Raw genomic sequence first — 22471 nt, 5'->3', positions numbered from 1 at the left:
TTCCTTTGTAACCTTGCTGCTGCTTGTCAAGAAAATTAGGAATAATACATTGTAAATCCATTAGCAAAGTTGCCTTTAGACTTTAGGGTGGTGTAGAACAAAATGCTGATGTGCTAAACAATATTTTCACTGTTTTTAACAGTGTTGTTAAACTAGAGAAGTAGATTATAACACATTTCTGGGATTTAAGGAGTATTGGAATTTATAATAATCATATTGGAACAATAAAAGGTTAGTTAAAGTGAGATATTAACAACAGAGCTGGTTTAATCTTCTGAAAAGTTGCTGACTATAAAATACAATTGGATAGAATTAACATTGTGTGGTTTCCCTGCTTCTCCCCTCCCCGCCTCCGAAGTCCCCCCCCAACACTTAGTTAAGAAAAATGATTGTATTGGGCCTGTTGATGTCAATAATACATTTGATTAAATTGAAAATAACTGAAACTTTAAGTTCCGTCTTAAAGCATATTTGACTGTAGAGAGAGAAAACATGGCTCAAACTAAAAATGTTTTACGTGAACACTTGATTGCATTTTATTGAATTTGTCAATATTTACACAAAGAATGAATAATTCTATTGCTGCTTTTATCTACCAACTAAATATATTTCTTGGGTAATCTGTATGTAATGTTTTGGGTTTTTTTAGAAAAAGTAGTGTTCATACTGTAGCTATTTGGGGTTTATTTTACTAAAAGGGATCTTATATACTAATATGCTCTATCATTTTATGGTTAATAAATGAATGAGTAACCAGGAATTAGTTCAATTATTTTAGTAAGATGCACTTATATAAGCCCCTTTAAAGCACAGTAAGAAAAGTTAGGAATGAATGTTGCTTTGTTGCCGTTCTGCTCTGGAGTGATTTTTCTAACTCCAGTTCTCTTCCATTGGAATGTCATATGTAAATGATTTGTATTTTAATCTGCAAGGAATAATTCTACTATAGAAGGAATACTAGGTGAAGTAAAAATTATCATTTTATTGAGCACCAACAAGACATTATGTGCTGTAATAAAATAATCCCTGCACCAAGCAGTTTACAGTCTAAATAGAAAGACAGAATAATTCATACACACAATACCAGGTGACCAAAAAATGGATTTATAATTAAGCAGTGCAGTTCTTTAGAAGTACTTTGTTGATGGAGTAATACTGGTAGACTGTATGCAGGTAGTGTGTTTATTTTCATTTACCGCTATCAACAGACTTTCTTAGATCAAGCTTTAAGTATGTTTTTTTAACTTTAAAGATTAGACATTATGACCAGTTGCATCAAAAGGTGTATTGGTAAAATGTAGATTACTAGAAAGTTAAATAACAGATTTGTGGGTGGTGAAGTGGAGTTTAGTACATGAAAGACCAACTCTCTTTAAATGTCGTCTTGAGTTGCATTAGTAAATGGACTAAAGTAGTCTGAGGTTTTTTAAATAACTTGTGCATAATAAGTAATTTGTATTAACAACAAAGGTTTACCATTAAGAAAAATTACTGATTTAGAAGTGCAGAGAAGAATATAAAATGTTTTCTTCTCTTGCATCATTTTACATTGCATTGCTTTGTTCTTTAAATCTTAACATTAATGAAAAGAGGAATGTGCTAAAAAGGAATAGATGGAAATATGTACAGAATTTTTGAAGGCATTGAATTGTACTTTTAAACATTAAATGCATTTGATCATAGGTCGTTCATACACTGTTGAATGTGTGCATGTGAAATATTGTTTGAGGACCTGAATTCAGTAGCTTTCTAAAATACGTGCAGAACTCTTAACATCAGCAGAATCTAATACTGTGTTAGTCATTTTATCCAACTTATCGGTTTATCTAATTGTTTGTGAATATCTTCCCTATCCATGCTCCTATGCATTAAATTGACCTATGTCATGGCCATTTTTCTCCCTAATTCTGTCCCCCTCCATTCAGCTGTGAAATAGAGTAGAACTGGGTCACTGCTGTGGCGGAGTAGTGGAAGACGGTGGTAGTGTACATGTTTGTAATCACCTGAAATAGTGTATCCCTTTCTCTGCCCTTGAAATTTGTACCAAGGATTTATAACTGTCAGTCCTCCATTGGAGAAGAAATAGCATACATGCTCCAAATGTCCCTTGTGTACAAAATCTTTCTTTGGGCTTTGTCATTTTTCTCGTAGACTGAAAAACGGATAACTGCAGTTCTGGGTGCTAAGAAAGTTGGGTGCTTTGTTTACACTTAGGTAAAAGATTTGATCCTACGGGGGGGACACTTTTTTTTTTTTTTTTAAGGAGCATATAATTGTGTATGCCTTTTCTGAGGTATGTGTGTGTTTTGTTTTTTTTAATCTAATCGTGTTAAAAGTAACAGCCATATTCCCTATATTGAAGCTTTTTTTTAAAAAACTTCAGAGAACAGGATTTTGCTTAGATTTTCTAAGGCCAGACTATTGTATTCACCTGCATTTGTACTTGAAAGTGAATGTTAGTGTATGATTTTCATGTTTTGTAATTTTCTTGCATTTGACCATTTTGTTCTTGCTGCTAGCACACTAGGGAATTGTTTAATGAAATACAAAAAGTAACCGTTTAGGAAATGCTGCTGCAAAGTCAAAAGCCTAGGGTGCATTAACGGCATACTAATATGAAGAGTTACTCTTAAAGGAAGATAAACAAAACTTTATAGTGACTCAAGCTTAATTTTAATAGGACCCCAAACGCCCAACAATCATACACTTAGCAGTAGGAATGCCTTATATTTTAATTATACCTTCAGGACCTGGCTATAGAGACAGTAGTTGTCCAAGCATTTTTTTATAATATGTTTAAGGTTAAGCTTTTCTAAGTTAACTATGCAGCTCCCAATAATTTCAAGGGCAGTTGTGGTTAAATTCTCTAGTCATCTCTGAAAATCACAACCTAGATATTCTTCTGTACTTATTTTATCAAAGAAAAAGTAAACTGAACACATACACCATTGTGTGTGATCATTGATATATATAATGGACTTGAAAAAAGTGTGTGTTACAGACTTTTGTGATAAATAGAATTGGTTTAAACTTTTTTAAATTGTCTGTGATCTCTAAATGTAGTTACTGTAAATCATTCCACATCTTTAGAGTATTTGTGTGCTTTAATGGACCAGGCCCAACCAGGTACTCCATCCTGAGTCTTTCTGGGTTTCATTTAATTTGTTTGCATTTGTACTGGTGTGATGGAGCAAATAAAGAGGTAGCAATGAATACTGTAATTACCTGTTTATTCACAGTTCAGGTATGGTGTATACACCTATACGTAACCTTTCTTGCAAATTCTTTGGCCTCAGTCCCACCTAGAAATGGCCATACTATCAAGGTTATGAAAGGTAATTTTGATTTCATGTAAGCTGAATGCTTGGCATTTCATCCATGGAGGCAACCAGCCATGTCAAATGGTGTATGGTATTTATGGTATCACTTTCTACTGACAATGGACTGGGTGAAGACTAGTACTTAGATTTCCCTTTGGATGTCAGGATTGACAAGACAGGCAAGCGTTAACCACTCATTCTCTTTGTTTCTAATCTCGCCTTGTGTTCTCTTATGAAGTCAACATAGAAAAGACTTGTACACAAAAGATTTTTTAATTTCCCGCTGTAAGAAATAATGCAACACAGATATTTTTTTAAAGTTTTTTAGTTTTTTGAGAAACGTAGTTTTGCTTTAAGTGATGATCCATCAAAAATTTTAGGATCTTTGTAAGGAGTAGTAATAAAAGACTTGAGCTGGGATAATTTTGTTATGAATTTATAGCTAAACCTATGATTACTAGTAATACCATGATAGAAAATAGTGTGTGCATATAGTGAGGCTTATAGTGGAAACTAGGTTTCAGCTTTAACTGGAGCAAATATCGCCATTCTATAACATATACCCTACTCCAGGGGTGGCCAGCCTGTGGCTCCGGAGCCACATGCAGCTCTTCAGAAGTTACTATGAGGCTCCTTGTATAGGCATTGACACCGGGGCTGGAGCTACAGTTGCCAACTTTCCAATGTGACGGGGTGCTCACTGCTCAATCCCTGGCTCTGTCACAGGCCCTGCCCATGCTCCATCCCCTTCCCCCCTCACAAGCCTGCTCTGCCCTCGCTCTTCCCTCCTCCCCCCTCCTCTGAGCCTCCTGCATGCCACGAAACAGTGGATCGGGAGGTGTGGGGAGGGAGGGGGCGGCGCCAGTGGGTGGGAGCTGCTGGGAGTGGAGGGGGAGCTGATGGGGACTGCTGACATATTACTGTGGCTCTTTGGCAATGTACATTAATAAATTCTGGCTCCTTCTCAGGCTCAGCTTGCTCCCCCTGCCCTATTGAAAACGTGTTGGTTTTTCTTTTCTTAAGCTCTTTTTGAGTTTGAAAACTATGGTACCTGTGAATAACTTTCTTCAACTTTTTTTCTTTTTTCTTGTTGTTGGGGGTTAGTGCCAGAACAGACAAAGACCAGTATAAGCCAGCCTCAGCCCGTCACCTCTAACGGCACTTCCCCAGCAACCAGCACGAATAATAATGCCAAGCGGGCCGCAGCCAGCAGTCAGCAGCAGCAGCAGACCTTGCCTCGATTCCCTCCTCGTGAAGTACCACCACGATTTCGACACCAGGAACAGAAACAGCTTTTAAAGCGAGGTCAGCAGTTACCAGTGATAGCTGCAAACCTGGGATCCACTCCTAAAGTATTAAACAGCCAATCAGGAGGCAGCGGTGTCACAAGTAAACAGTCAGTGACCAACGGAGAAGTGCCGAACAGCAGCAGCAAAAAACAGTCAGGTGAGAGAGGAAGTAACTCGTTTTCAGTGAGGTTAGATATTTTATTAGTAACTAGATGAGAATGTGTTGTACCAATTCAATCAGAATCCATTTTAGGGTAAATGAGCAAAGAGTTCTCCAGGGTCTGTTGTTCATGTTAAGCATTAACTTTAAAACATGGTCTCCTGTACACTATCTTCCATTTAACTGAATCTCTGATCATTCTCAGCTCATCTTAGTTATTGACTAATGGAGTTTCTATACGATACAGATGCATATCTACCTTTGAACAATGTAGGTTTAAGTTTAGATGAATATTAATATCCTTTTTCTAGATCTCCCTTTAAAGGGAACCCGTTTATGTAAAGACTTAGCTCTACACACAGACTTTTGGCAATATCCAATATTCAGGAATCTGAACAGCATTCTCAAAATAAGTTTCTTGTTTCAGATCCAGTGACATCACCTTGAATTTGTGGGTGAAAAAAATCAACGCCATTATTCTGATGTTAGTTTATTTTGCTAAAGAGATTAGATTTGTTCATGTACTCCAAGTAGAGCCCTCCATGGATACAAATTTAGATCTGTGGATATAAATCAATATCTGTGGAACTGCAGGGCTCTCCTGGGAACCGCAGCGGTGAAAGGAGCTGAACGTGGTGCCGCTGCTCCTGGGAGACAGCACCCCACGCTGACAGCTCCTCTGTCGTGGCTGTATTGTCCCCACCCCACCCGATGGGGCTGGCACCAGGCTCACTGGCACCTGTCCCTGGTTGTGCTCTTGTGTTCAAATGGCATGCACGCCCCCAGACAGGAGAGACAGCTCAATGGAAGGGACAGGAGTGGGGCTGTGGGGCAGTACAGCTATGCCGGAGGAGCTGCTGGCGCAGAGCACTGGCTCCTGGGAGCAGCAGCCACGTGTTCTGCTCTTTTTGTCCCTGCGGTTCCATGGATACTGATTTATATCCACAGATATCTGTATCTGCAGATATAAATTTGTGTCCGCGCACAGCTCTAGCCCCAAGTACTGTCTCTGCCGACAGAGTGTCTTGGCCTCATATAGGATCTGCTTCTCTGGAATCTGAGAGGAGAATGACTGCTGTTCATATCAATATTTTCTTTTTTCATAAACTCTTTACTCTGATCCTTCTTTGTCCTTGTTGGCTTGAGCAACCTACTGTTCAAATACTTTCACAACAGTGTAATAAAGAGTTCATATGTTGGATATATAAGATATAAATTTTTAACAGTGACAGCAGTTAACCATTGGAACATTTTACCAAGGGTCATGGTGGTTTCTCCATCACTGACCATTTTAAATGAAAATTGGATCTTTTTCTAAAAGACCTGCCTTAGGAGTTAATTTTGAGGAAGTTCTATGGTCTGTGTTATAAAGAACATCAGACTAAATGCTCACAATGGTCCCTTCAGACCCTGGAATCCATGAATAAGTTTGCACTTTTAATGAATGAACTACGTTATAATTTATTGATCTTTTGTTAGTAAGGTAAAAGTAGTGTGTGCTTTACTGGAAAGAAATCACTCCAGTTCCAGGAATTTACAAAGCATTTTGGCATTCCATGCTCAGCCATCACCTTCTCCATAAGTGTTTGTGTTTCTTATGCTGGTTTTTGTAGCTGCATTTTCTTGTTTGAAAGACATTTAGCAGTTATGATGCAACTGTTTCACCTGAGCCATCTAAACTTGGCTGTAATTTATAGTATTTCTTAAGATCACTGATGTGTGGCACTACAGAGGCTATGATGTAAAGCACTCCAGTTACAAAAAGGCGATTTTCCTTTTTAAAAGAATTCTTAGGAAAACCTCGATACTTTGCTCCATTTTATATCTTTGAACTCATCACAGACTTTAGAAGATAACAGTATTTAAAATGAAGGTAAACTGTCAGGTTTGTTGCTGTCAAACACTGTACAAATGCATAGCCAAACTAAAATAGTATGGATTGTTGGTGTGTTTTTTTGTTTTTTTAAATCTAGGTAGTGATTTCTTATATTGGGGATTAAACTCTTCAGTTTTGTGTTTGTAACAAAATGAGCACAATCTAACTATTTAAAAAAAAAAAAGTTTTTTACAGATGAATTCTTTTCTCCATAGGTCTATTGTCTGTTGATCTAGTCTTGTGGCCTGTGATGTCAAAGAAAGATTCGCGTGTAATGTATTAAAAATTTCTCCCTCAAGGCAAACTCTTAGAAACTGGTTACATATGTTAAGTATTGCATTCCAACACAGCCTCTTATTTATTTTTCTTCTGATGTGATTGATAAGATTCCAGCCTGTGGAAAATATTTATTTACAGCTAAGCGAACTCTTCTCTTTCTGGCTTTGTTTGATGTAATACTGAGCACTTACTAGTATGGCTGAGCAATCTCTGAGCTAGAAGATACTAGTTTCTTCCTCTAATAGTGACACAGCAGTGTTGTACTAATGGTATGAGATGCTGCTATTCTTTGAATGAGATGTTAAATCTAGCTCCCTTCTGGATCTTTGATTGTCCAGATGGTCAATAAAAGGCCCCATGGAACTTTTCCAGAGAGGAGAGAATAATCCAGTTGTCCTGGCCATCCTTTGCCCACCTTTCAGAACAGGGGATGTGAGCTCTTGCACCCAGACAGTCACTGTGCTACCAGATCCCCTGTCACTTTGCATTTTAGTCTCATGGAATTGTCATGTAAAAGAGTCAGAATGGGTCTAATAGTTAATTACCCCCCATCTGTGCCACATGCCTTTTGTGTGACCTAAGGCTTCATTTCCTCATGTGTGAAGTAAGGGATAATGTCCAGAGGGGTAGAGGTTTAATGTTTGTAAGGTGCTTTGGGATCTGTAGGTAAGATGATAAAGTATAAAGACTGGATTACACTAAACAGTGTATCGTAGAGCAGTGGTCTCCAAACTTTTTCGATCGCGCACCCCATCAGTAAAAAAAATTTTGAGCACTCACTCCCAGCCGTACCAGCTCTACCATTTTTGCCAAAGCGCAAAAAAAACAAAGCCACTCGAACTTCCGCCCGAACTGCTGATGCGAGGCGGGGGGCTGGGGCTGCTCGGACTCCCGCTTGAACTGACGAAGCAGGGAGTGGGGGCGGAAAGCACTTGTCCTGCTGTGCACTCCCAAGGATCCTCTTGTGCATCCCACTTTGGAGACCACAGTCGTAGAGCATGCTTTGGAGACTACCATGGTCTGACTGCATGAGAGCCACTTGAAGATGTCACTTGCTGCTATCATTTCTGATGAAAACTGATGTGAATAATCTGCTAATCTTGCTGTTTTGTTACTTCTATCTTCTCCTTCCCCCAGCCATTAAAAAAAATCTTAGGTCCGCACCCTAGTAGTAGTATTCCATTCCAGAAATTAGAGATCAGAACATCAGGAAGGTAAAATAATCCCTTAAAGTCCTTCACTTTTAAAAAAAAAATCTATGTGCAGATAAACTGTTCAGTGAAGAATTCTGCGCTTCACTAGGAGACGAGAGGTTAGTAAAGCCAAGAAGAATGTCTGAGCCTTGAAACCCATGCTAATGCATATTGCTTTCATCAAGATTTGCCTAATACTTATGGAGCCTTCTTCCACCTAATGTACCCTGCTTACCCCTTTCCAAAACATACAATAATGTCCCTGTGGTACATTCAGTATCCCAGATGGTAAAACCGAACAAGCAGGCCAAGATAATATGCAATCCTGTAACCCATTGGAAAGAGAGTACCATATACCCTGATGGCATGGCTCCAGCAACTGTTGAACAAGAACACCAGTGATTGTTATAATTCTGAGGATGTAAAGTCCTTCCCACATCTACAGAAGCAGATATTTTCAATCAGTGGAATGAATATCCACATCCTGCTCTGAGAAATTAACCCTGTGATGTTCTGGATACACAAATAACTTCAATACAGAATGAGAATGTGGACTGTGAACAAAGTGCCTGTGATTTAAATAGGCTTGCAGGAGATTCAAGAAGGGGGAAAAAAGCTGGCAACTAATTTGCGTATAATTGGGCTAATGTGTGCACAATATGGACAAACTCCTGCAAAAACAAAAATAAGGGAATTAAGATTAGAATTGAAAACTCTCTCCCTAACACCTTATTTTGTACAGGTTTTGTAAACTGATATTCACAAATTACAATAAATAGAACGTTGTATTCTATGTGCTTGTATCCTCTCTGCATTTTTAGGTGAAGTGAGTCAAGAATGAGATCTGACAGCTCCATTCTGAGTGTCTGTCAGATGCCCAACACCTAAAGCAGGCTTTTTGTGAGTTTATTCCTAGAAGCAAACTTACCCTCTTGTTTGTTAGGTTCTCTGTAAAGGCCAGGGAAAGCGGATTAACAATTTCTGCTAATACTGATTTCCTTGGCCAGTGTAGACTGATCATAAATCTTCTGGACTGGGCATCCTTAACTAGTATTTATCTTCAATAAAAGGTAGTTTATTGCCTGTATTCCCCTGGACCCACACTTCTCCATTTTGAAAATTAGTTTGTTCTGTTTGGGAGTAAAGCTGGTTTGGGAAGGTCCTAATAGCTCTACAAGCAGATGTTATATTTGTACTCTGAGAACATGTGGTGAATCCTTTTTCCTCAAGGATTAACGTCTTCCTAATGGAGCTCACCTATGGAACATTCTTAAGGCTAAAACCATGGGAAATACTTTCTGAGATCTGTTTACAAGCAGCTCTTGTTTATGAGTGTATCCATGCCAGTCATAATAGTTTTCTTTATCAAAAGTTTTCCCCATTTGTAAACCATGTGAGGTAAATCTTTAGAATAAATCTCTCCTCCTCTGTTTTTTACCATGACAACCCAGTGTTCTGTCTTGTCTATCTTGAAATATTCATTAGTCTGTAATATAAACCAAAATGATAAGCAGATAGTTACTGGACCACTAACTGCTTGCTACAGTGAGCTGTATATATGGCTGTTACAAATAATTATTAAAAACTGGGGAGGCATATTAGGAGGTACTTACCTATAGAGCAATGGATTAAAAGCCATCAGGATCTTGGCTCTAATCCAGGCTGAGTTACTTTGAGTCTTTGTCTGATTTTGGGCGTCGCCTTTTATCCTTGTGCCTTGACAATACAACTGTAAAATTGTATTAAAACAGGAGCATGCAGAAACAAAATGTGCTGCAATGTGATTCAAGCTGCCCTGGGTAATTTGCTAAAAAAAAAAGGGGGGGGGGAGGGGTTGGAGTTTGAAAGGTTCTTAGTAATTGTGGGTCTCAAATTAATTTGGGAAGCCTTCTAAATCTTAAATGTAATAGATTTTATAAAGGAGAAGCAAGGGGGATTTAAAACTGTTACACAATTTGATTATACATTATCAATAGAAAATGTTAATCTGTTGCAGGAGGCAGAAGCTAGCAAAAAATTGTATGTAGTGTTTAGAATTTTGGCTTAGTCAGCCCATCCAAAACAAACTTGGCTAGGTCCTATGGTGCAATACAAATTTATAATAAACCAAGAAGCAAAATATGAGCAGATAAAGAAAAGGCTTTCGTCTGAAGAATAAATCACACAGTGGTGTTCTGGCAGGGTATTAGTGAAAAATTGAAGTTTTGTTTGTCAGATACATTTTGTATTTATTGCAGCTTCTAGAGCAGGGGTGGCCAACCTGAGCCTGAGAAGGAGCCAGAATTTACCAATGAACATTGGCAAAGAGCCACATTAATATGTCAGCAGCCCCCCATCCACTACCTGCTTCCAGCGCTTCCCACCCTCCGGTAGCCCTGCCAATCAGCGGTGACTCCTCCCTCCCCAAGCCTCTTGCTCGCCCCACAATGTGGAGGAGGCTCTGGTAAGGAGGGGGGAGGAGCGAGGACATGGCAGGCTCAGGGGAAGGGGCCGTGGGGGAAGAGGGTTGAGCAGTGAGCACCCCATAGCATATTGGAAAGTTAGCATCTGTATCTCCAACCTCGGAGTCAGCGCCTATGCAAGGGGCCACATATTAACCTCTGAAGAGCCACATGCGGCTCCGGAGCCACAGGTTGGGCACCCCTGTTCTAGAGCTATATGAGATGGTTTATAATCTGCAGCTAGTAACACTAGCGAATGAAGATGACGGGTTGCCCTTTTGACAGGAAAAATTTCTCTTCTGAGAGAGGATCATGATAAACTGGTTCTAAAATAATTGAGTGCTTTGTGGAATAATCCTAACAAATACTTTAATTCAATAACAATTCTGTAACTTTTTGCTTTTTCATAGGCATGCCTCCCATTCGGGACTTGGTCAGCCATTCCCCTAACCAGTCAGGTGATGCATACCTATTTCAGTCTCGTGTTTGTTGTGCACTACGTGTATGTTTATAAGAGTTACATATTTTGGTAACTACTTGCACAATTATTTATTGATTGATTTTGCTTCTTGGTTGGTGGTTGTTTTAGAACCTTGACTGTTAATGTGTATGACTTAAATGCTTACTGTTTGTTTCTGCACTTAAATACTGCAATTAGGTTACGAGTTCTTAATTTTATATATAAATTCTCTGGGGCAAAGTTCTGGACTACACCAGTAGGTTCCAATGCACAGTTAGGTGCTATATATGATAAATAATTGTGACCGCTGATACTAAATAAATACTGTATTATATACATCAATAAGTATCCATAGTATTATTAAATTTCAGGTTTTTCTGATTCGTTGCTTCAGCTAGTTAAGTAACATAAAACCAAGAAATGTGTTTTTTCCCTTCAGTTAGCAACAGCCATATAAAACATTCAGTTGTCCATGGTTTTTTGGCTGCTTTCATGTGTCCTGTAACTCTGAAGGATCCGTCAGCCTTCAGTGTTATCGTTTTTATCCCTTTTTACATCTCAGAAGCTTAGACAGATATTTTTCTCTTTGGAGTAGTCAGTCAATCAAACAGAATTACAGCTAATACAATATACAGCTCCTTTTAAGGTTCATGCAGAGTACTTATTAAGAACAGACTTTTGCTGAATAATGTTTGGGTACTTACGTGTTTGACAATATCATAGAATTTGCTGTTGGTAGCAGACATACTTCTAGACATTTTAACTTGTGCTAAATTGTGTTGGAAGTTGAGTAACTTAATGGGCTTTTTTAGTAGACTAGTTACAGCTAGGTCACTTGCTTCTGAGCCTTAAGGCTGTTGGTGCATATTTTATGTTGAGATTGCCTCATGCTTAGCGTAAAAGAGGAGAGAACTGACAAAGTTATCTTCCATTGAGATAGTAAACTGAAGTCTTGGTGTTCAAGTCATAATCTTTCTCTGAACAAAACAAGTTCTCACATGTACAGTTTTGGGTTGCTGGAGTACATTGTAGTGATTGTTTGCTTACACAGTAATTGTACTTCCCTTGTTTTACTCATCACATTGTAATACCTCAAGTATGAAATGTGCTGATTCAGATCATTTTTTATACATTTTCTTATCCATTTTCATTGCCGCAGCCTTTGTAATTGTATTAGCAGTACCATAACATGGGGAACCAAAGGTCCAAAATATTTTCTTGTTTCGTGAACTTTTGAAAATCTTCACTGCAAGGTCTTTGAATCTGAGCAGTTGAAAAGAAACTTTTCTTTTAAGCAAGTTGATCTCATTTTACATTTTCTACTCCTTTCTTGCAGTTTAAAAATACATGATAGCTGGTGCATAATGTTGCAGTCTCTACTTTTGGTATATAGTTGACTATTAATTCTAAAGATTATATAAAATAAACTGATGAAGAAAGACATAAACAAACCTTAAGGTTACTAGTGTAAGTCTTTTAGCCTGTTCTCATCAGCAAGTAGTATCAAGCTCTGGGGATCTTATCAAGGAATACAGACCTGAATTTTTAATGTTGACTTTTAAAACAGAAGTATATTTTATAAGATGTCTACTAAGATTTTTTTCAGCGCAATCTCAGAACGCTTTTTTGTGTAGCGCGCTCTAGCTAGTCCAGCAAAAATAATCACTGCAAAACTTCACATCTGAGTAGAATGCAAAGAAAAAAATCCTTCATATTGCTGTAAAGTCATTGCCTTTCAAAATCTTTTGCAAGATTTCAGTGAAATAAAGCCATTCAGTTACTTTGTCAAAGCATTTTCAGTGATACATTCAGTGACACGCACATTGGCAGAGAGATGCAGGAATAAGGTCTTTGCTTTGGCAGTCATTTTAAAATTAAGGCTGCTATTTTTTTTTTTAAATAAAAATCTGACCCAATATTTATGCTTCAATTCTATACCAGTCCTTAAGGCATATGTCAAAGAAACATGAAAAGCTCATAAGTGATGTCAGTATTTTAAGATGTAACCATTTTTCTAAATGTCATTTTTAAAAACACATTAAAAAATTCCAGCAAATGAGTGAAATATTAATAGTGGTGGAGTACATACTCTAGCTTTATTTTATAAGTATTAATGGTTACAATATCTTGGGGGTGTTCTACTAATCAAAATCAGCATAATTCTTGAGATTAGATGCAAGGTGCTATTGCCTACAAATTGATCCTTAGACTAGATGTTAGCTAGAGAAAGTGAATTTACATCACTTGGCTTTAATTATTCCCGTGCTTATTCTTCTCTAGTTTTGTGTTATGTATTTAAATTGTAAATTTTTTGAGGGTGGTGTTATGTCTTCATGACTGACTGTAAAGTGCCTTAGTCACTGTTCATGCTTTAAACAGGCTAAATGACAACCATGAAAGCTTGAGACTTGCTGATCTAAGACGGTAGTGGAACAAGCAAGAGATTTGTCTGAAATTAGCTTGTCCCTTTTAAGTCAAATACACATTAGTAAATGCGCTAGTACTCTGTGTTCCTCCACAAACTATGCATTTTCCATAACTACCATCTAAAGGAGAACATTTATCTAGGGGGCTTGTATAAGTCCACTGAACAGAAATACATGTTTAGCAGAGAAATATTTGCATGCTAATTAACAATTACCCAGGTAAATAAGGCTGTCAAGTGTTTGAATATTCAGATTTTGAATATTCTGAGGCAAAGGTGTTAATTGTGTTAGCTTAAAAGAAAATTGTGTGCTGTTTGCTTAGCAAATCCTGGATGTCTTACTGTGGTTGGAAGTCATTTTCTCCAGGTATAAAATATATTTGAGAATGTAATATTATGCTGCTTTTTTTTCTTATTCATACAAATATTAAGCCAGTAACTTACCTGACAGTTTTTCCTCACCTTTTATTAGGTTTTGGTATTTTGCTTCATATTATTCATTGTTCAAGCATTGCATGTTTCTATAGTACTGTGTTTCCAAATGGCTATCCTGCTAGTAGTTAGTTGGGTTTTCATATAACTTGCAGCAAACTTTTAAAAAAAAATTGACATGGGGAAGCAGTTTTGTTCAGATTGTCAGTTTGATGGATGAAAAAGGAGTTCAAGTCTCTATAATAGAGTTTTAGAAACTCAGCATGACCCAACGTGTGGCAAAATACACACCTTTTGGTATGCTGTTCTGCCTTTGGCAGCACCCTGTATCTGATACTTTAATAGAAAGTTAAAAATCTTATTCTGCATGTAGCCAACTGGGAAATACTTATAAATAGCTGGGGAGAATTTCGTCTTGATTCATGCATGTGATCAGCTTATACTCTGAAAGAGAAAATGTTTTATCTTGCACAGATACAAATTCAACCATGCTACTTGATTTCCACTCCATATCAGTGAATTCCGCAGCAGGGGGACTGATCAGCTTTTACTCTGTTCCTTATAACTGTGAATATCACAATAGAATTCCCCTCTTGCTCTCTGTTCCGCGGAATGGTCTTAATCTTTGCAGTCGTCTGTAGAATTGAACCTTGCCCTAAGCCATTTCCTTTTAAATCTCACCTTTACTTTCCCTTTTTTTCTTTTGAAGTGACTTCCTGTAAAGCACTTTCTTATTCTACGTATGGAGGATGATGTACAAAAGTAAATACCTTGAATAACCTGTCACTTAAGATATTTTCAATGTCCTTTAATGGTGTTTCTTTCCATACTTTTCCCTGGCTACTGTTGCATAGTAGTCTGTTTAAATTTCTGTTATATATAACATTCTCCCTTTCAGAACATCGCTTTCAAGCTTTAACAATTGTTTTGGTTTTTGATTTGTATAGTGCCCCTTTCATAAAGTATTCTACACATGAGCGGTATAATATTAAAAAACACAAACTGTAATGGCAATCCAAACCCTAGTTTATTAGGGATGCCATATTTAATTTCATACCTCAAATATATGAATATATTTTTCCATGCCCTTGCTAAGTGTTCTGCTAGGTATTATGTGGCAATTGATATATTAATGTCATCATAACATCCAGTGATAAGTGTTAGAGTAGTCTGTGCAATACCTCTCACTTTGAATTGTTGTATTTGTCTTATAACAGTAAAACCTCAGAGTTACGAACACCTGGAGGTTGTTCATAACTCTGAACAAAACATTTTGGGTTGTTGTTTCAAAAGTTTACAACTGAACATTGACTTAATACAACTTTGAAACTTGACTATGCAGAAGAAAAATGTTGCTTTTAACCCTCTTAATGTAAATGAAACAAGCACAGAAACAGTTTCCTTACCTTGTCAAATCTTTTTTTACTTTCCCTTTATTTTTTTAGTAGGTGTAGGTGTGGGGGGGCGGGGTGAGGGGGGAAAAATATAAAATTTGGGTCTCTACTGCTGCCTAATTGCATACTTCCAGTTCCTAATGAGGTGTGTGGTTGACTGGTCAGTTTGTAACTGGTGTTCATAAGTCTGAGGTTCTACTGTAATTTTTTTTTTGGGGGGGTGCTAACTGAAGTAAAATTCTTGAATTTACAGATGCACTTTGTTTTCCTTTTCTTTCTAGATCTGAACCACAGTGGTCTAGGATCCCATTATGAAAATTCTCACTGGGGACCAGTCTCTTCAAATAGTGACTCCAGCACAAACTGGGATAAAGTTATTGTAGACGGTTCTGACAAAGAAGCATGGCCATCAATCACAGGCAGTGACCCAGAGTTGGCTTCAGAATGTATGGACACTGACTCCGCCTCTAGTTCTGGGTCAGAGAGAAATCTTGTTATAATGGCTTCAGGGAGCACAGGTGGTGAAAATGATAGCGTTCGGAATGGCATTGGACATGGTTCTCAAAATAAGTTTGTGGTTGGTAGCAACAGCAATAATGTGGGCAACGGAAGTATTAATGGGCCATGGGGTTTATCCCATGGAACCATAATAAGCACATGTCAAGTTTCTGTGGATGCTCCTGACAGCAAATCTGAAAGTAGCAACAATAGAATGAATGCTTGGGGCACCATAAACTCTTCATCAAATGGAGGGTTAAATCCAAGCACTTTGAATTCAAATGGCAACCATGGTGCCTGGCCTGTATTGGAGAACAATGGACATGCCCTGAAAGGGTCTGTAGGGAGTGGTAATTCTGGCACAAATATTCAGTGCAGTACCATAGGTCAGAAGTCTAACAATCAGAATATTAACTCTAAAGTGGGTGGTTCAGCCCATGGTTCCTGGGCAAGCCTTCAGGAAAATTGTGATTCTGAAGTGAATGGTACAAGGAAGGTTTCATTCAGTGGACAACCTCAAAACCTTAACACTGAAATGAATGGACCAAATAACACTACTAACTTTATGACCTCTAGTTTACCAAACTCTGCTGGTTCAGTACAGATTAACGAACTGCCTAATAATACAGGGCCTGGGGCCTGGCATGTGAGCACAATGAATCATTCTCAGATTCAGGCCTCTCCAGTTACAAATGGCACTTCCACTTCTCATCTTAGCAATGGTGAGGCAAAAAATGGTGGATCTTATGGTACTGCGTGGGTTGCCTATGGTTCTAACTACTCTGGAGACAAATGTTCAGGCCCAAACAGCCAAGCTAATGGTGACACTGTGAATGCAACTCTAACGCAGCCTGGCAGCAATGGGCATGGCAGCACTAATTTTCAAATCAATGGGAATAAAGGAGGAGGGGTATGGGAGGGAGGGACAGTCAACTCCCAAAATATGCCATGGGGAAACGCAAATGGTGCGAGTTCTGGAGGAAGTCGAAGAGGATGGGCCAACCCTGCACAAAACACTGGCACTAGCATTTCAAATGGGGAATGGAATAAACTGCCTAGCAATCAGCATTCCAATGAAAGCGTAAATGGAAATAGTAGGAAGTTTACAAATGGGTGGAAATCTGCTGAAGAGGATGATCCTAATAGCCAGAATTCTGCTGCATCTCAGATAACTGAGCAGAACAATGTATGGGCCAAAACAGGGGATAGCGAGGGTAGTACAGAGAGCACTGGATGCCATGATGATAAAGTAACTGCAGAAGGACAGAACCGAGAGAGAAGAAAAGTTGACCAGCATGCATTACTCCAAAGTATAGTGAGCAGAACTGACTTAGATCCACGTGTCCTTTCCAACTCTGGTTGGGGACAGACTCCAATTAAACAAAACACTGCCTGGGATACTGAAACATCGCCAAGAGGTGAAAGAAAGACTGACAATGGGACAGAGGCCTGGGGAGGCTCTGTGACACAGACTTCCAGCTCAGGGGGATGTGTGGAGAGACCTAGCCCTAATGTTAATGATACCTCATCTATATCAGGGTGGGGAGATCCAAAGTCTGCTACAAGGTGGGGAGACTCCAAAGGCTCCAACAGCCAAGGTGGGTGGGAAGAGGATTCTGCTGCTACAGTAATGGTCAAGAGCAATCAAATATGGGTAAGTGGCAAAGAGGACAAGTCGTCTTGGAATGATGCACAGAAGATCAAACAGGGATGGGTAGATGGACAAAAAGCCAGCCAAGGCTGGGCAATTTCTGCCAACGACAGCTGGGGAGAAAATTCAAGAAGCAACCATTGGGGTGAGGCTAAGAAATCTAGTTCAGGAGGTAGTGACAGTGACAGATCAGTATCTGGTTGGAATGAGTCTTCGAAATCAAATTCTGTTACTTGGGGAAGTAGTAATACAAACCCAAATAATTCTTCAGGATGGGATGAGCCTGCAAAGTCTAATCAGAGCCAGGGCTGGGGAGAACCTCCCAAATCAAATCAGCCTCAAGGTTGGGGTGAGTCGTCAAAGCCAGTCAACTCCCCGGACTGGAACAAGCAGCAAGATGTTGGATCTTGGGGAGCACCATCTACCACAAATAAACCACCAGGTTCTGGGTGGTTGGGTGGACCAATACCAAGTCCAGCAAAGGAAGAGGAACCCACAGGATGGGAGGAGCCATCCCCAGAATCAATACGCCGTAAAATGGAAATTGATGATGGAACTTCTGCTTGGGGTGATCCAAGCAAATACAACTACAAAAATGTGAATATGTGGAATAAAAATGTCCCAAACAGTAGCAGCAGTTCAGACCAGCAAGCACAGGTACATCAGCAGCTACTGCCTTCAAGTGCCATGTCCAACAAGGAGAGCAGTAATGGTTCTGGTAAGGCTTCATTTTACCTAGACTTGTGTTTTCTTGGGCAATTATAAAACACTTCTCTGGACCTTATTTGAAACTAGAAACTTCTATAAGCTGGGGAATAGTTTTGTCAGAGAACTGAGAGCAGTACAAATAGGTTTTCAGTGCTTGTATTTTATCTGAAGGAATCTTTCTGAAATTTAAAAAAAAAAAAAAAAAAAAAGCAACATCAAGAAAGGGAAGCACTTTTGCTTTGCATGTATCTCCAGACTTTAATTTCAGCTCTGACATTAACTTTAAGCCTCTATAGCAAACAGAATGGCATCAAGAGGTGTCTGCAAGGTACAGTGCAGACTCAAGGCTTCACCTGTGTCCTTAATACAGAATTTTTATTGCCAACAATGAGGAGGGCACTTTGCTGTTCACTTCGTTGTGAGGGAGGGCGCTGGGAGTTTGTTTATATTGCAGTAGCAGTTTTGGACTTCAGAAAAAGAGCTCTGACCTTAATAGATTGGGGGAAAGGGTAGTTGAGCTTGCTCAGTATATCGAAGAAAGTATTTGTCTTCCAGTAATTTTCAATTGCAATTGAATCAGATCCAAAAGAGAAATGGAGTGGCGTTTTTAGATGTTTAGTGTCTTCTCATTCGAGATGTCTGTACTCAAAACGTAATGTCTTCATGTATGGAACTGATATTATATTTAGTTTTTTTCCTCATGAAGAATCTTAAAACTGCAATATTTTACTTGATTTAAAATGTGTATTTATCTTGCTTTTAGTTATGTGGTGTTGTATTATATTTTGAGTGTAAAGAACCCCTCAGCATGTAATAATGTTTTAAGACTTGTTAAACTCACCAATAACTCCTGCTGCTTTAAAAAGGTTGGGGAGAGCCTTCTACTCCTGCCACTACTGTAGATAATGGAACGTCAGCGTGGGGTAAACCCATGGATACTGGTACTAGCTGGGGAGAGCCCATCAGTGATGCAGCAGGCACCTCTGGCTGGGGAAATGCTTCTGTTGGTCAGCAGGCTTCAAGTAAACCTGGTATGTGCTTTTGCAGCTTCTTTGAGTATGCAGGTGGTGAAGTGTGAAATAGTGACCAAGAAGTTTGATTGTGAATTCAAATATAAAAGGCTTGTATCTTGACATTTACATAAATGCAAAAGGTAGATGTGCTGTCTGTAAATTTGCTAGTGACTTTCTCAGATCTTAGGTACTAAAGAAAAGTTCTATTTTCATTAATATTTTTAATGGGAAATTAGCAGCTTTTTTTAAACTAGTGACATAAGTTAAAACAAATGCTGTTGGTTGATTTTTTTCTGTTGCCTTTGGTCCCCCTGGATTCACAAGATTATGGCAGAATATCAGGTTTGTCACAATAATATAGTTTTACTTAACAATTGAATATAGTCTGGCAACCTTAATATGTATTTGCATTAAAGGGAGTTAGTTCATAACTGAAAAATCTTTACATCCAGGGCCTAAATCTATGCAAGATGGTTGGTGTGGTGATGCTATGTCATTGCCAGGGAGTCGTCAGACCAGCTGGGAGGAAGATGATGATGTAGAGATTGGAATGTGGAACAGCAGTTCTTCCCAAGAAGTTAACCCATCTTTGAATTGGCCACTGTACATGAAAAAAATGCCTACAAAGGTAATTATGACTTTACAAGGTGAGGCCGGAATTTAAGAATGCAAGAAGTCTGAGGGACAGAAAATGGATGTAATTCCTAAAAGCCTCTCACACAGGAACTATTTTGTGGGTAGGTGTAGGTGTGGGGAGAACTTCTAAATGCCCCAGTCAGTATTAAGGACTCCATTGAATTCTGTGTTGTATAATTATGTAGGAAGGCTTAATCCTTGTTTACATTTTAATCTAATCCTTTCTTACAATGTAATGTACGTGCTGGTGACTGTTTCAGGTATCACAGTAATCCCTTTTATTTTTAAGGGAACAATGAAAGGTGGAAATAAACAAGATGAAACGTGGATAAATCCATTCATTAAGCAGTTCACAAATCTCAGTTTTTCAGTAAGTATGGTATGTTTGTAAGGCTTGATAAATACCCTTGTTTCAGTTAAATCATTTTCAAGTTTAGATTAACAACTCCTTTCTTCTTTGATTTGTTTTTTTCATTCCTTTACTGTTAGGATCTTTAATATAAGAACACCTGGTGTTCGAAAAACTTCTTAAACATACTGAGTTTTAATTCTAGTAGCATGTACAAGATCATCAATATTTTTGTGTCTGAAGATGTCTGTCTTCAGCAATACAGGGATTAGAAAATAGGAAAAAATGCTTGCAAAATCACACTTGCTTTGTAAAAAGTTTGATTATTCTTTCTTGCAGGGTTGAATGAAATACTCACTGTATCTGGATCTCCTTTGTTTTAACTTTTTTAAACGGTTCTTACTAAACTGATTCATTTTATTACTTCAGAGAGAATCACCAGAAGAAACCATACCGAGCAATAAGATGGACATGTCTGGAGGTAAGCATAGGGGAAATTAGTCTTGTGTTTAACTGTCAAATCTGTATTCCACATCTTTTTGTTTGCATCCTCTCCTGAGTTACTAAAAAATTATTCTCATTCCCCTAAAGAAATGGAGGTCCTGATTATGTAAATGCTTGCCACATGGGAAACTTGACATATATAAGTAGTCCCATTGGTGGCAATGGAATTACTCATAAGTAAAGTTAAGCGTGTGCATAAGTGTTGACATGATGGGAGCCTAAATATGAACTTAAACCTATCTTGGCCTCCTCCTGAGCAACTTGGTTGCTACTGGAAACATAGATTTGATGCATTAATCACTAATGCATTTAGTTTATTCTTAGAAACAACAAATTTAGCTGTCCAAAGAGGTTTTCATTATCTATAAAAGAGAATCTTACATGCTAAGAATATTTTAGAAGTATATTTATCTTTACTGTAACCTCTCATTAATAAAAGTCTGTTTATGTGGAACTGGTCTATTCATAGTAAATTTGAAAGGTTTCCTCTAGCAAATAAACATAGGAGAATTGCTTTGAATAATGAATGAAAAAAAAAGGTGTACAGTAGAAGTCTCTTGTGGAGGAACAAACAGTATCCACTAGTTACAAGATGACCATTCTGTGATTGCATCTCAAAGATGAGCAGAATTTGTTCAGAATTTTGCACATTGTCAGGTAGTTTGGGTCCTTACTCTAAGATTGTGTAAAGACAATTGTAAACAAATTATAAATATTTACATTAAGGTCATTGTGTTAAGTCATATCATGCTTTTTTAAATTGAGATTTACATTCCCCTGCACAGTGCAGCAGGAGATAGAGAATTAAACTGAATAGCTAATTTGTATTGGACAAGCTAAAAGGGAAAATGTAAACAAAAATCCATGCGATGTGCAGCGGCAGTTAAAGCTAACAGTGTTAGGAATCCTTAGGAAAGGGATAGATAATAAGACAGAAAATACCATATTGCCTCTACATAAATCCATGGTACGCTCGCATCTTGGATTGTGCATGCAAATCTAGTCGCCCTATGTCAAAAGATGTATTGGAATTGGAAAAGATTCAGAAAAGGGCAACAAAAATGATTAGGGGTATGAAACCACTTCCGTATGTGGAGAGACTAATAAGTCTGGGACTTTTCAGCTTGGCAAAGAGACAAGTAAGGAGGGAGATGAGGGGTCTATAAAATACTGACTGGTGTAGAGAAAGTAAATAAGGAAGTGTTATTTACTCATTAAATTAATAGGCAACAGGTTTAAAAACAAACATAAGGAAGTATTTCTTTACACAACAAACGATCAACTTGTGGAACTCATTGCTAGAAGGTGTTGTGAAGGCCAAGACTATATCAGGGTTCAAACAAGAACTAGATAAGTTCATGAAGGATAGGTCCATCAATGGCTATTAACCAGAGTGGGCAGGGATGGTGTTCCTAGCCTCCGTTTGCCAGAAGCTGGGAATGGATGACAGGAGATGGATCACTTGGTGAGTCCCTGTTCTGATCATTTCCTTCGGGGCACCTGGCACTGGCCACTGTCTGAAAACAGGATACTGGGCTAGATGGACCTTTGGTCTGACCCAGTGGGGCTGTACTTAAATTTTAAAAAGTAAATTCGATTTTTAAATTTTTCTGGTTTAATTATCCAGTGTGACATTAGTACACACCGATAAGATATCTTAAATTATTTTTATCTATTGTTTCTTTAAAGGATTTTTGTAACTGAATGAAGTACTTGTTAAGGGATTTATGGAATTTTCTCATCCAAATAAAAGGAAGATGGTAAATGTAACTGCAAACCAGGAAAATTTTGTACTGCTTGTATTGAGAATGTGTGGTTAACATCTGGAAATACAAACTTGAAG

The 22471-nt window shown here is 38.3% G+C and overlaps 1 protein-coding gene across 18 annotated transcripts in view; it reads left to right on the top strand.

The window, feature by feature from the left end:
* Positions 1 to 22471, top strand: part of TNRC6A (trinucleotide repeat containing adaptor 6A) — a 232965-nt gene that overhangs the window by 193470 nt on the left and 17024 nt on the right. For 10 of the 18 annotated variants that reach the window (XM_075069108.1, XM_075069111.1, XM_075069110.1 and 7 more), the window contains 7 exons: positions 4425 to 4766; positions 10969 to 11016; positions 15551 to 18136; positions 18993 to 19157; positions 19592 to 19767; positions 20065 to 20145; positions 20554 to 20605. In XM_075069108.1, the coding sequence (XP_074925209.1) occupies positions 4425 to 4766; positions 10969 to 11016; positions 15551 to 18136; positions 18993 to 19157; positions 19592 to 19767; positions 20065 to 20145; positions 20554 to 20605 (3450 nt within the window). The remainder of the gene's footprint in view (positions 1 to 4424; positions 4767 to 10968; positions 11017 to 15550; positions 18137 to 18992; positions 19158 to 19591; positions 19768 to 20064; positions 20146 to 20553; positions 20606 to 22471) is intronic. The other 8 variants (XM_075069123.1, XM_075069113.1, XM_075069122.1 and 5 more) reach the window with 3 other exon arrangements.

The sequence above is a fragment of the Chelonoidis abingdonii genome, chromosome 9 (genome assembly GCF_003597395.2).
Source record: "Chelonoidis abingdonii isolate Lonesome George chromosome 9, CheloAbing_2.0, whole genome shotgun sequence".
Classification (NCBI taxonomy): Eukaryota; Metazoa; Chordata; order Testudines; family Testudinidae; genus Chelonoidis; species Chelonoidis abingdonii.
This window is presented reverse-complemented; position numbering and strand designations above follow the sequence as displayed.